This window comes from Metopolophium dirhodum, chromosome 4, assembly GCF_019925205.1.
Source record: "Metopolophium dirhodum isolate CAU chromosome 4, ASM1992520v1, whole genome shotgun sequence".
NCBI classification, from domain to species: Eukaryota; Metazoa; Arthropoda; class Insecta; order Hemiptera; family Aphididae; genus Metopolophium; species Metopolophium dirhodum.
The window spans coordinates 4,788,605-4,802,267 of NC_083563.1; the positions used below are offsets into that span (position 1 = coordinate 4,788,605).

A 13,663-nucleotide genomic window follows, 5' to 3' on the forward strand; every position below is an offset into this window, starting at 1 on the left:
GCACTACAGTTCATTGGTGGAAATCGGGGAGAGAATTGAGGGGCATCAGCCCCTCTCTCGCTCAGATTGATGTTTTACATTAATAGGCAATATACCTATTACCTATACTCTATAGTCTATAGTATACTGTATACCTGTACTATTATAGTAATATGATAGGTATAGTATTAATATGGTGTTGGCAAACTTTAAAAATATACCTATAGCTAATATCCCTATACATAGTACTATTTACATACCTATTACCAGCTATTACCTATTTATGACACTATTATTTAAATTTTAAATGACTACAATTTTCTGAACACTGAAAAACTATTGGGGAATATAGATCGTATTATCAACGTTATCGCATTAACCGGGTTACAAAGGTAACCAAATAATATTATTTCATGAATTATAAATTATGTTTTCAGGATTATCATCACATTATTTTTTTCAAAAAAGTTAGGTACCTAATATCATCGTTTTTTTAATGAACTCTTACTACTTAATATTATTTAAGTATTTAATAATATGATGCAGGGTACCTACCTGATTTGTTTCCAAGCCATAAAATTAGTTTTAAGACTTGTGTAAAAACAAAAAATTGGACTATGGTTTTGATTTTGGTGAATAAAATATTTTTGCCCCACTAATTTTGTACCAATAAGTTACGCCATTACTAAAGACCGTAAATCAGTCATCACTATCATCGATTGGTAATGATTATTACTGTTTTTTCAAATAATGCTATAGGTAGGTACGACATATTAAATAAAAATATTTATTTATATTTTTACAATATTTAAATGTATTTTTTTTAAATCATCATTTGTATTCAATTAATTATTTAAATTTTATATTAGATTAAATACATTATATTTTTTTTTTGTCAGTAGTAATACAACAACAACATCTGATTTTTATTAAAAATTTAAGTAATATAGAAATAATACCTAAATCAAATACTTATTAAGTACCTATATGTTATTTAGGTACATTGCTATTTTTAAAAAGTTACGTTTAAACTGAACTGCAGCTATTGCTATAATTTCTGTAGCCTGTAAACCTTGCTCTATACATGCATTAAGCATACAATATAGTTAAAATAAACTAAAAAGGAAAAAGTAACATCCTCTGTGAATAAATATTACTTTCGTTGTATGTATATAATTTACTTAAATTAAAGGTTGAACAGTTTTCACATAACTATCATGATAGATTAGCTTTATTAAATGTTTGAATTACAATAAATTTAAATTTAAAAATATACAAAGTAAAACTAACAAAATGTGTTTTTAATTAAATATATTTAAATATAATATAAATACAATCAGTAATAACCTATTATAATAAGTCGCTTAAAAATTAAAATTACCTAGGTACCTACGATTAAATTTGGCTTTTTATATTTTATAGATTTGTGGTGATTAAAATATGAAATTTATTACAGTTTTACCAATATATTATATAATAAATTAGTATAAGCCCCATAAGGTCTTAAGTACAAAATATAACAATAATTAACAATCAGTAAAGTATACATTAATATGTCTGCATATTATAAATATTAATATAGGATAATACATTTTTGCAGATGAATAAATAAGTTATTTATATATAATTAACCCATCTCAAATAATGTAATATATATCTCTTAAATACTTATTATGACCACTATTTAAATTTAATATTACTTAGGTACCAACTGTTATATTTAAACATAACTAAATTTAATGGCTTATACTACATTTTATTCTTATACATATTTAACTATTTAATCATTTACTATTATAAAAGTTACGAGGAATAGTGTAAGTTACTATAGTGTTTTTAGAGTTAATTTAACTTTCCTAAGTTTACGATTTGTATATGGTCTTCCATTTTTATAATACAACGACCTTCTATTTCTACTTATAGGTTCAGCTTCTCTTTCATTTTTAGTTGTTTTGTTTTCTATTTGTGCCGGTTGGATTAAAATTGGTTGATATGATCCATTTAATGATCGTTGGAACTCAATTATATCATCATTATTTCTCATTCTTACCACGTCATAATCGAGGTACCTGTAATACGTGAAATTAAATATTAATAATTATTGATTAAGTATAAATTATAGTACGATTTTGTATTATTATTAATTTCGATTTACAACATTAAGAGTTATTTGCGATGGAAATTTATTAATTTATTATGTTGATGTATTACAATTAAAATGAAAACTTCAACATTATAAAATGTGCTTGTTTCATTAGGTAAATGGGAAACTGGTACGGCCATCATAAGCGTGGAATACTGGTAGGTACAATCTTCAACAATCAAAGTTTCCCAAAGTATAAAATAAAATAACACTTATACACCCATATGTAATTTAGATTTAATTACGAAATCGCATAAATCTGAATATATAGGTATAAACAATACTTAAACGACTAAAAGTTCAAAAAAAAAAAAAATTTAAAAATACATTGCATTCCAAACAACACAATGAATATAAGAGTTACTTAGTAAAAAAATTACAATAGTCTAGTTTTTAAATAATATAGCAAAATGTGTAAAATAATATTTTTTTTAATAGTTCATAAATTGTATATAATTTAATTTAATTTACTTTTATGTATTTATATTTTGTGTTAATTTTGATTGATATTATTATTTTTAATTTATTTGTTTTAAACATAATATATAGATTATAGGTACATTTAACTATTGACGAATGATGATTTATTAGAAATGGTATGGACATTGTAAATATTTTAGGACTCCTAAAAATTAAATTTTAACCAGTATTCTGTGTTTTTAATTTATTTTATTATAAATTCTATGTCTATATCAATATTCCGACAGTCCATTCATTATTTCTAATTAATTATTAAAACAATATCTCAAACATTTTTAATACCATAGCTACCTGTTTAATACGTCATTAGTAATTTTTACTTCAATTTAAATATTAATGGTTTGGTTTTTATATAATTTACTTATTGTTTTAACATTGGTACATTTTTATTTTTATTACGATTGACATTTAATATTTTTATACCGATATTTTATTTATTTCATAGATTATAATGTTGCCTAATGTATAATACATGTAAACATTTTTATATCACATCATATAAGTTACATAATTTCTAAATAATGAAGTAGGTACACAATATTATATGAATTATATGATATTCGTACCTCCGCAGGTTACGCGGAATAATAGTTTCTATTCTCCGAAAGTAATAATAACTGATTTTCAATTATATAAAGAACTAAACCGTCACATGATAACTGCGTAATATTTAGTTTGATTGAAAATAGAAAATTGATAAAGGTGGATAGTCCAATGTTCAACGAAAAATGCAAATTATTCCAAAGGATACACCAAATATATTTAAACAGTTATAAAGATCAGTTATCTGATATTTTTCTCGAGACTGTATTAGTATATTTACTCTCAATTATTTGCTTAAACTAAGATTTATAACTTGTAGAAAGCAATATGAACAGTAAGGTGTAACGGTAACCTATTAGTGTATCTATACATAAACTCGACGAGATGGTCCTATTCTAACGGATGGAAAGTGAAACGTGTCCTGTGTTGTTTAACCGTCAACCACGTTTTCATTTCAATTTCAATGTCATGCTCTGTGTGTTATTTAATACTTTATTTAACCAAAATGTTCAGTCATGCTATTTGTCATTGGTGCTGTGGACGTATTTTAACGATTTCTCTGCGATTGTCCAGTTTAGAGGGAGTCAATATTATATCGTACACTTAAATATTTATTCAATTGATTATCCGGAAAAAGTGAAACCCCGTATTTATGTTTTGTACTTTTTCTTTTTACATTTTTCCGTCATCTCGTCAAAATATTAAATTATTGCAGGTGGTTTACTACTTTACTCGGGGAAATGTAAAATAAGACTATAATATTATATGCATATGCGTATCTATACCTAACCATGCGGTATTGTTCATATTACATGCGATTTATGAATGGTTTAATATTATGTGTGCTTGTAAATAAAGGTGTCGTAATTTTTCGGATTTCAGCTGCTATTGTTGTTGGGCATTATTGAAATTGTTACGTGTTGTTTATTATTATTCAATATTTTGATAAACAAGAATTATGGTTTTACATACCTAACACAAGTTTTTCTTTAATTCATCACGTTTATATAAAAATATTTATTAAATATTTCATACAATATGTCGTTATTGGCTAGGTATTTTACCACGCTGTAAGTTATAATTAAGATAAGATTGTCCAAAAATTAAATAGGTTTATTTTTTGTTTTACTATATGTAAAATAATATGCACACCATTTCGAAGTTATCGAGTTTAAATTTACGATACTAGTAATTTTATTCAAAAAATATTGAATCAACTAACCTTCCTACTGCTACTGCACCTAGTCCTAAAGCTGCTCCTCCGGCTACCAGACCCAGTGCAGGTAACAAGATCGATGGCGTGGCTACCATACCAAGCTTTTCTTTGACCACATTAGTGAGTTCGCGGTTTCCGTTTCCGAAACCTAAATTTCCTGTTATTTTATGTGTAGCTTCCACTAATGGATCGACTACGGGTCTTGTTAAATCAGACATCTTATCGAAACTTGTTTTCATTTTATTCTTCATTAGGGTCCAAAACGATGCTTCATCGTTAGTATAATAACTAGGGACATATTTCCCCTGTTTTTCGGGTAAGCTATAATGCGGAGAGTATTTCTTAGGAAGTTTAACTCTAGATTCTTTTTCTAAGCCAGGCTCAAATGCGTAAGGACTCCTATCCGCATGAATATCATGCCCAAAATATGAAAGTGCTTGTTGTCTTCTACCGTCTCTTTGGGTTTCCTCTGCAGGAACAGGAACAGGAACAGGTGGTTCATATTTTGCCACTTGGACGCCCAACTCTGGATGAGCATACTGTAGTACGGGGGTCCTTGCACTCTCTTCGAACGACAACCTTGATACTGTTTTTGGTGAATAGGCGGCAGAATTTGGGAAAACACTTATACTTGGTGCATGTAACACACGAGCTTCCATTTTTGGCTCCGGCTCCAACATCCTGGATGTACGGTCATTGCCTAAAATGTTTCCGTTTATATTTTTTATGTACCCAAGGATCTTGTCTGTCATATATTTTTCGTCATACGAATCTCGTTGTGCCGTAAAATGTTGCTGTTCATTGTTTAAAATAGGTTGAGCCTTTTCTGGCTCAGGTTTTTTTCTGTACACCTGCCAAACGCCGTTGAACATTGGAGAAACTGGCTTATACTCTTCTTTTACCACATGTTGGTTAGTTTTATTTGTATTTGGAACTAAAATACCGTTAATAACTCTTGCGTTTCTCCAAACCTGAGTGTCATTTTCATCATCGGGTTCTCGAACTCCGGTAATGACAGGTATGCCGTCGGAATCCACATGAAAAAGACTTCGGGATTTTTTTTCTTCGTCTTTTTGATTTTTAACATAAACTGAATCTGACCGTATGACGACAGGATCTGGTACTTTAGGTGTATTTTCGTTACTCATTGATACCAACTGTAAGTTTGGTTTGGGTGCTGATTCTGTAAATTGTTGTCTGCTATCACGTTTCTTTACAACTATGGTAGCGATGTCTCCCGTTCGAGTTTTCACTTCCAACGTTTCCATGGCATCAGGATCCAGATTTCTGGCTACTTTTATAGATGTTCTTGTCATTTGAACATTATTGTTGTCGGAAGCACCATTAACAATAAGAGGTAATATAATAAACAGGAATGATATTTTCCACATCTGCAAAAAAAATAAATATACTATTAAGTAGTCTTGAACTATATTTTTGCATAATTTAGGTATTGAAATGTATTAGAATGTTTTATGGAACATTTTAAATAATTTTAAATCTATTTAAATTTGTATTCCATAATACGTATTTAAAAAAGCAGGTCAAACATTTAAATATATTGAATATTATACATGCATAACATTCACAACGCCATATAAGTTTGTGACACATGTTTAGTCCTACAAGTTATATTTTAGCTTTATCTATACTAAATTCATTGTCTAGCATTGAACTATGGAAAATTCAAAATATTGATAAATATTAATTAGCTTAGAAAATTATATTTAATGTGTTTGTCCTCATTTTTTTTTTGCAATCGTACTGAACAACACAGTGTTAAAGCAAACATAATATTCTAAAGTTTTCCCATTAATACTCCGATATACTCGCACAAATAGCCAATTAAGTGATACATAGGTACCTACTCGCTACCACCTACGTGTTTATTGGAAGCATGAACAATACTTTTTTTTTTTTGCTTAATTCATACATACGAATAACTTTATAAGATGAACTAGAGTCGTATAGAAATAAAATACTATATGATTATTTCATTACACTTAAACGCTTCGAGTGCCATTGACCTTAGAATCGAAGTTTACTTTCCCTTCTGCAACACTTATTCTAGACAGGTCCCAACGGTGAAACGCACCGTTTCGTCTTCTATCTGATTAAATATATGAATGTTCCGGAATAGCATGATAAAATTAAAAATGGAAATGATAAGGAGAATATATATTATTGAAAAGCAGACAAACTGAAAAATTACTGTTGGTAAAACAATTTTCATTAGGGCATTGGGCTTTTCCGTTCAATGTTTAAACCTAATGACATTGTAAATATCAGTGGTAATCACGAGTTTCTCACACTTTCGCTTAGTTTACCGGATGCTTCTGCCAATGTCACGAACATTCGTGGTAATTGAAATTAAAAATAATGTATAGGTAGCATGAAAACATACAACTAATCCATGAAACTGTGGCTCTAATCACGTTATCATATTATATTTTATCAACTAAAGAACACTAATATACTACATTTTTAGGTACTATAGATATATTTGTGAAAAACCGTTTGTTATGTAATGTTTATTTTTATTATTTTACTTGTAAAAACAATTAGTCTAACAGACAATTAATATTATTATCATATACTAAATATATGCAATAAAATAAATATTATTTAATGCTTAAAATAATAATATATAATAAAATATAAAATATAAAATAATATAGAATCGAAGATAAATGGTAAATTGTATATCAGTGCGTGTAATTAAAAGTAGAAAGATAATTAAATGAAATATCAAGGGTATTAACTTTAACTATTAAGTGAGGAAAAAGAACATTTGAGTTGTTAAATAGATAATTATTTAACACAAAAAACTAAAATACACATAGAAAAATGTGTTAAATTGGATTTCGTTATTTTTGTATGATCATAGGTATTATAATATTATAATTTTAAAACCATTTAAGTATTTTAATTTCTTTAAAAAATAAATCAAATTTGATAAATTACTGTGACGATGTGATGTGATGAGTTTGAGTGTAATAGAAATTATATTTCTTTTCAAATAATTGTGTTATATACTTGATGAAGTATGACATAACTGACACTGATCAATTATGGATATGTGAAAAGTACAAAAAGGCTGGTATTTTAATATATATTTTATTTTCTGCAGCGTACATCGTTCAAACCAACAGTTAATTATAATATATTATAATATTACCATGTTGAATAATTATTGGTATTTCAATTTTATTTGTATGTTTGTATTATTAATATTATGGAAAAATTATATCATGAATCGAATGAAACGAATGTTATAATATGGTTGTTATTTAAATTAATCCTGAACGAAAATTTATTCTAAAAAAACATTATAAGACATGAGTTAATATGAGAACATGATAATGTTATTGACGGTCTTCGTATAATGTTATAGGTACATTTATAGTTTATATTCAAGTACCTATAATGATTCAAACATTTTTTTTATCCTTGTATAAAAATATATTTATATTCCAATATTATAATAGCTATCCACATGATAGGTGTTCTTAAAAAACAATGTTTAAACGGGTTTTTGTTCGACTGTATACACTATACACCCTATGGTTTCTATATTAATCTTATTTTTTTGGGTCTAAACCGGTATAGTAAGACATTTAAATAATAGTCCATTGTTACGTCGTTTAACTTCTTAACCGTAACAATAATATTATAACTAAACACCGTCTATACTTATGAGTTTACTTTTATAATAGTATAATACCTTTATACTATAATATAATATCGTATTTTTTTGTGTAGGTATATTATGTATAATTTTATCTGAATAGTATGCATGAGTAGCAGTTTTTCAAATATTTTTGTTGTTTTTATAAAAATGATGTTTTACAATATTCTGTTTACATAATATGTATTTATATAATATGGCTATAATAAATAAATATAAATCTATAGTAGGTTAGGTTATAGGTATATAGGTTAGGTTAGTTACACTAACACGTGTGTCAAATTGTCAAAATTATTAAGTGTAGGCATGACTGTAATCACCATAATGTCATAATGTTAATATAATATAGGCATAATAGATATATTATATGATTTGAAATATTAAATATGAATTTATTTTAATGCATGATGTATTGTTAATATTGAGAAAAAGTGGAATTTAGTATATGTTACTGAATAAATATTGCTAACAATAGTTAGTTCAATTGGACATTTTTTTTACGAGCACCAATCAGACTTTTTTATGAAATTATTCTATAAAATTATGAAACTCTATTGAAAATGCTATACAAGGCAAAAAAATCATATATACCATAATATTTTACTAACGGATAAATAAAAAAAATTGAACTTACCGTTACAAATTTGTTTTTATTATCCTTTAAATGCACAAAACACTGTATTTAGTAAACAAACTCTATCCTACAACGTAAAAAAGTGTACACTGGTTCAGTCTTATCGGAATTTTAGTTTGGTTTTAAAAAGTAAAAATATTCACATTTCACTTTCTACAAGCGGCCGTACCGTACTTACAACAAGCCACACAAGACTAACCCAATGTCGTAGTACTCTAGTCGGTATACGCACCGATGCTTTCTTTCACTCATTAACTAATTTCCCCTGCTCTCACGTGGCGTAGTGACTCGTATACCTATATCCACTATATGATACTGTTTGTGCATCGGTACACCCATTTGTACTTTTGGCCAGCCAATACGATATGAATGAAATTTATAATTTATTATGTATGGGTAGCTACAGGTACGGCATTACAATGTTTGTATTGGACGACGTACCTAGACGGCTAGACGTATATCATAACATAATCCATACGTCATTTTTTATTGACGTGACAAAAATAAATAAATTATGAAACTTTCTGGGGATCGTTCTAGCTATACAAATAATTAAATATAATTAATAAGCATTCGATATAATGTTTGAAATGAAAGTATAAAAGTAAAATTAAATAAAAAATTTTAATTTATAAATTGTGTGATAAAGCAATGGTTATAATCACGAAAGCGCAAGTAATTAAACATTTTAAGTCCTATAAAATAGTCTCAAGCTAAGCTGTGTCGACTAAAGTTAAGCAATATTTTGATACAAAGATTTAAAATATTTTTATATGCCAAGGAATTCGTATATATAATAAGTTATAACAATAAAACATTTTTTTTTCAATTTTATAAAAAATTACGTTTAATACTTGTATAATATACTATATTGTATTGCACATGGATAAGATGTTCAATAAAATTGGTTGACTGTTTGAGCTAATATTTTATGTATTGTAGGATAGGTATCTATTTAAAGTTCTTTATTATGAAATTACCTTTTTACTCTTGAAAATGAAAGCCTAATTTACCTTGACGATTGACAGCATTATAAGTTAGTTAATGTTACCGTAATTTATTTCTGAAATAAATTTGCGTTTTTTTTTTTATCAAATATGCAATCCATTAATGATTACCTTATATCACCACATTTAAAATTACCTATGTTCGTTGATAGCAGTTTTCTATATTTGTGTATGTTTATGAGTTTCTAACATAATAAACAATACAGTGAATACTGAATACATTACGTTTTTATTGAAAGTGATATTGTAATATTCTTACAATTTAAAAATCCTGTATACCTACAACCGACAGTAACTGTTATTGTAAAAAATACATAAAAACAATCTAAGAATATTCTTTAAAAACATATTTATCATCATGTCTCACGCCGAAGAAAATACGTTTTCGTGATTTTGATGATTGCCGCCTTCCAATGCTTCTTCATGCATTTGTCGATTTCCACTTAAAACTACTTAAAAAGTACTCACAGATGAGTGAATGTGTGACTATGTGTGCACGTGTATCATTGTTTATAGCATGTAAACTTGTAAGGCCTACATATAGTGCATTCACACTTCTGTTGAATCATTTGTAAACACGTGAAAGCTAAATTTTAAATGTAATACAAACAACTACCTATAGGGTAATATCAAAATGTACATTTTTAAAGTAGTTTTAAGAAACTATATACTTTATACATAATAAATATTTTTATAAATAGATTAGCATATGATCACACATTTTAAACTGTGGCCGTATTAAATATTAATGTAATGTAATATGCATATATTATGTATTATATGATTAAATTATTATACAATATTTTAATTTTATTATTGAATTCAATTTATTATTTGTATATTTATTATTGAATGTCTGCATAAAAATAATTATGTGCTAATTGTACCTAGTAAAATGCTTTGTACTTTTAGAGTTCTGCTATCTTATATTATAATATATATGTAATATGTACATTATTATATTAATTTGTATTAGATAAAATAATGGATTTGTGTAGATTATACTGGTAAGTTATAATATTATGCCAAATAGACAATATCTGATAGTTAAATAATTATTTATAAACATTTCTAGAGATTAATGCTTTCTCTATTTTGTTATTTTATAAGATTTAAAGTCATATATATATATATAGGTATCAACTATGTATAATTGATAAAAACAACTCAAATAATTATAATCATTTAATATGTATTCATTTATGTGTGATTGTTTTTTTTCCCATTGTAATTTAACAATATAATTTCCATTCATTATTAATTAGTAATTACTATTATATCAGCGATATAATATAGGTAATTGAAAAATATAAACCACTAAGAAGAAAGGTATAATTCAATAACAAATAAAATATAGGTACAGCAAATTAAAAGAATATTTTTATTTCTTTAACGATGTATCAAATTTATTGTTATATAAATAGCTAATGAATCTTAAATTAATATTTCAAGTTCATATAATAGGTATTATGTAACTGGAAAGTCAGTCAATCAATGTCTACAATCACGAGAGCTCGGTTTATACCGCAAATTTTTATCACAGTTTTTCCCATACTATTACGTATGACCAAATTTGAATGAACAAACATTGAGATGTGTGGCGTACGCAGGCGGGGGGGGGGGGGTGGCTAACGGGCTGAAGCCCTCCCCACATTACCCGTATTATTATAACTTTAAAAAAAATACTGATCAACTTTCAACTGTCAACTAGTAAGCAAGACGTAAATTCATATACGTTTTATCAAAATGAATTCATTTTTGTAAAAACATTGTATTTGCGTATCAATTTTCCTAAAATTATCAGTAATTTTTTAGTAAAAGTATGAAATACTTGCATGAAAGACTTTGTATTACATTTTCAAGCCTTAACTATACACATTTGATATTTTATAAGTTTTGAACTACAAATCAACTGTGATTTTGTCAAAATTTGAACTTTAAATGCTTATTAAAAATAATCATGCCTATGTATCGTTAATATTTTGTCTATAATAAAAACATACGTAGGTATTACATTTTTAATCATTTTGACCGGATGAATATTTTTTAATTGACATTTTTAGAATAAAAAAACTTTAATTAATCAAATACAATCCAAGTGAAGACGGTCTAACCAACGTTACCTAAAAAGTTCTAGTTATCTACCAAAAAGTTGAGAGGTTGAAGTTGTACAAATATTTTAAAATACCTCAAATAAACGTCTGAAATTATTAGACTGGATAAAATAAAAATAAAATTATAATTCATTTTTAAGCCCCCCCCCCCCCTCATTGAAAAATCCTGCGTACGCCACTGATTGGGATGATCACTTTAAGACTGAACTTCCTAGTTTGACAAATGGGTTTTATATTAATGTACAGTTGAAATATTGTTAATTATAATAATACGTATATTTCAAACACTACAATGATTATAATAACTGTACAAATATTATAAATCTTATAGAAGTGCGTGAATCAATATAATTAGTTTACCTTGAAATCATTTGGAGATTGATCCAGGTTTAAAATAAATTTACTCAACTAAAAATACTATAACATGCCATATGTTACGTGAACAAAGTTTAGTTGGTTAATGAGCACCTATCGTTAATTGTTAATATAATATTATATAGATACCTACAATAAGTATTTACAATCGACATTGTAAAATTATTTTAGAATATGATGGAACTATTGGTACTTACATAATCAAGTACATAATTAACAAATTAAATTATTAACTAACTATTCCGTGTTTTTAACAGATGCTGCAGTACCTACCTATTGTCGTGTATTAAACATACAACAGCATATAGGTACACGAATACACCTAAATATTATAATATTATCATAGCGAACGGTTAGTCGCTAACAAATAATATATTATTTTTATTTTATACAATTTTTTTTAGGAAATTGAAAAAAAATTAAATTTTGTTTTTATAATTGTGATAGTGTAAAAATGTATACTTATAAGGCGTACCTATAGTCTATAGATTATGGATTATCGGTTGGTTGAAATATTAAATTGATTCATACATATAAATTTGAAAAGCTGACAAATTGTACTGCCACATTTTATTATCATATTACAATTTAATAATTATTGTGTCGACCACAGAACTTAACTTAACGGTAGAAAATCTATATATACCTAATTCTAATTCACTATAAATAAAAACATTCTAAAACAAATATAGTTGGAAAAAATTAATGACACAAAGGTGATTATAAGAAAATATTCACATGATTTATTAGACTAAAATAAAAACACAATTTTCACAACGTATTTTAGGTTTTGCTTAAAACTTTAACAACGATCTCATTTAAACTATTTCTGCTTAAGAAAAAAACATGAATCAAAGAATAAGCTTTAACCGCGTGCATATTATCTACACCAAGTTAAATAATGATATTATCAATTATTTTGTAACTTGTAGAAAGTTTTTTGTACCGCCTCCGGTGAAATTCCAAGACGGCAAGTAGCGAATTAGTTGTAGAATTCCTTAAATTACTCAAATCAGATTTAATCGCGATATAAAAATGTTTGATTAGTAATGGGTTGCATATGTGCACAACATAAATATAATCAAACAATACTAAATTAACTTAATAAATTGGCATATTGCATTTTCTTTTAAATGTTTTAATTTATAGGTGATATTTATGTTGATTAAAGTCTATTTTTATAGTGATTTATATTTATACTAACTGTTACAATATGTTACCTTACATGATAAAATATATCGATCATAATATAACCAAAGTTAAAATAGGGTTTAATACATTAAAAACAAATTCATTATTTATTTTAGATTCTGATTGAAGCGATGAATGTATTGATTTTACAATGATGTGTGTTTTTTTTTAAATTTTTTATTTTTATTTTTGTGTCTGTCATCACCTTTTAGGACAGTAAAAGTGCTTGGATTTTCTTCAACAGTAACTTTTCTGATAGGAAAGTGAATCTAGTTGGTACTTTGGGGGTCAAA

At 26.6% G+C, this 13,663-nt stretch overlaps 1 protein-coding gene across 1 annotated transcript; it reads right to left on the reverse strand.

The window, feature by feature from the left end:
• Positions 1 to 799: 799 nt before the first annotated feature.
• LOC132943358 (uncharacterized) lies at positions 800 to 8,893 on the reverse strand. The gene is made up of 3 exons (XM_061012323.1): positions 8,684 to 8,893; positions 4,368 to 5,752; positions 800 to 2,048 (listed from the first exon to the last, which is right to left on the reverse strand). The coding sequence occupies exons 2-3, from the start codon at positions 5,750 to 5,752 to the stop codon at positions 1,805 to 1,807; spliced, it is 1,629 nt and encodes a 542-aa protein (XP_060868306.1). The 5' UTR covers positions 8,684 to 8,893; the 3' UTR covers positions 800 to 1,804.
• Positions 8,894 to 13,663: the final 4,770 nt, after the last annotated feature.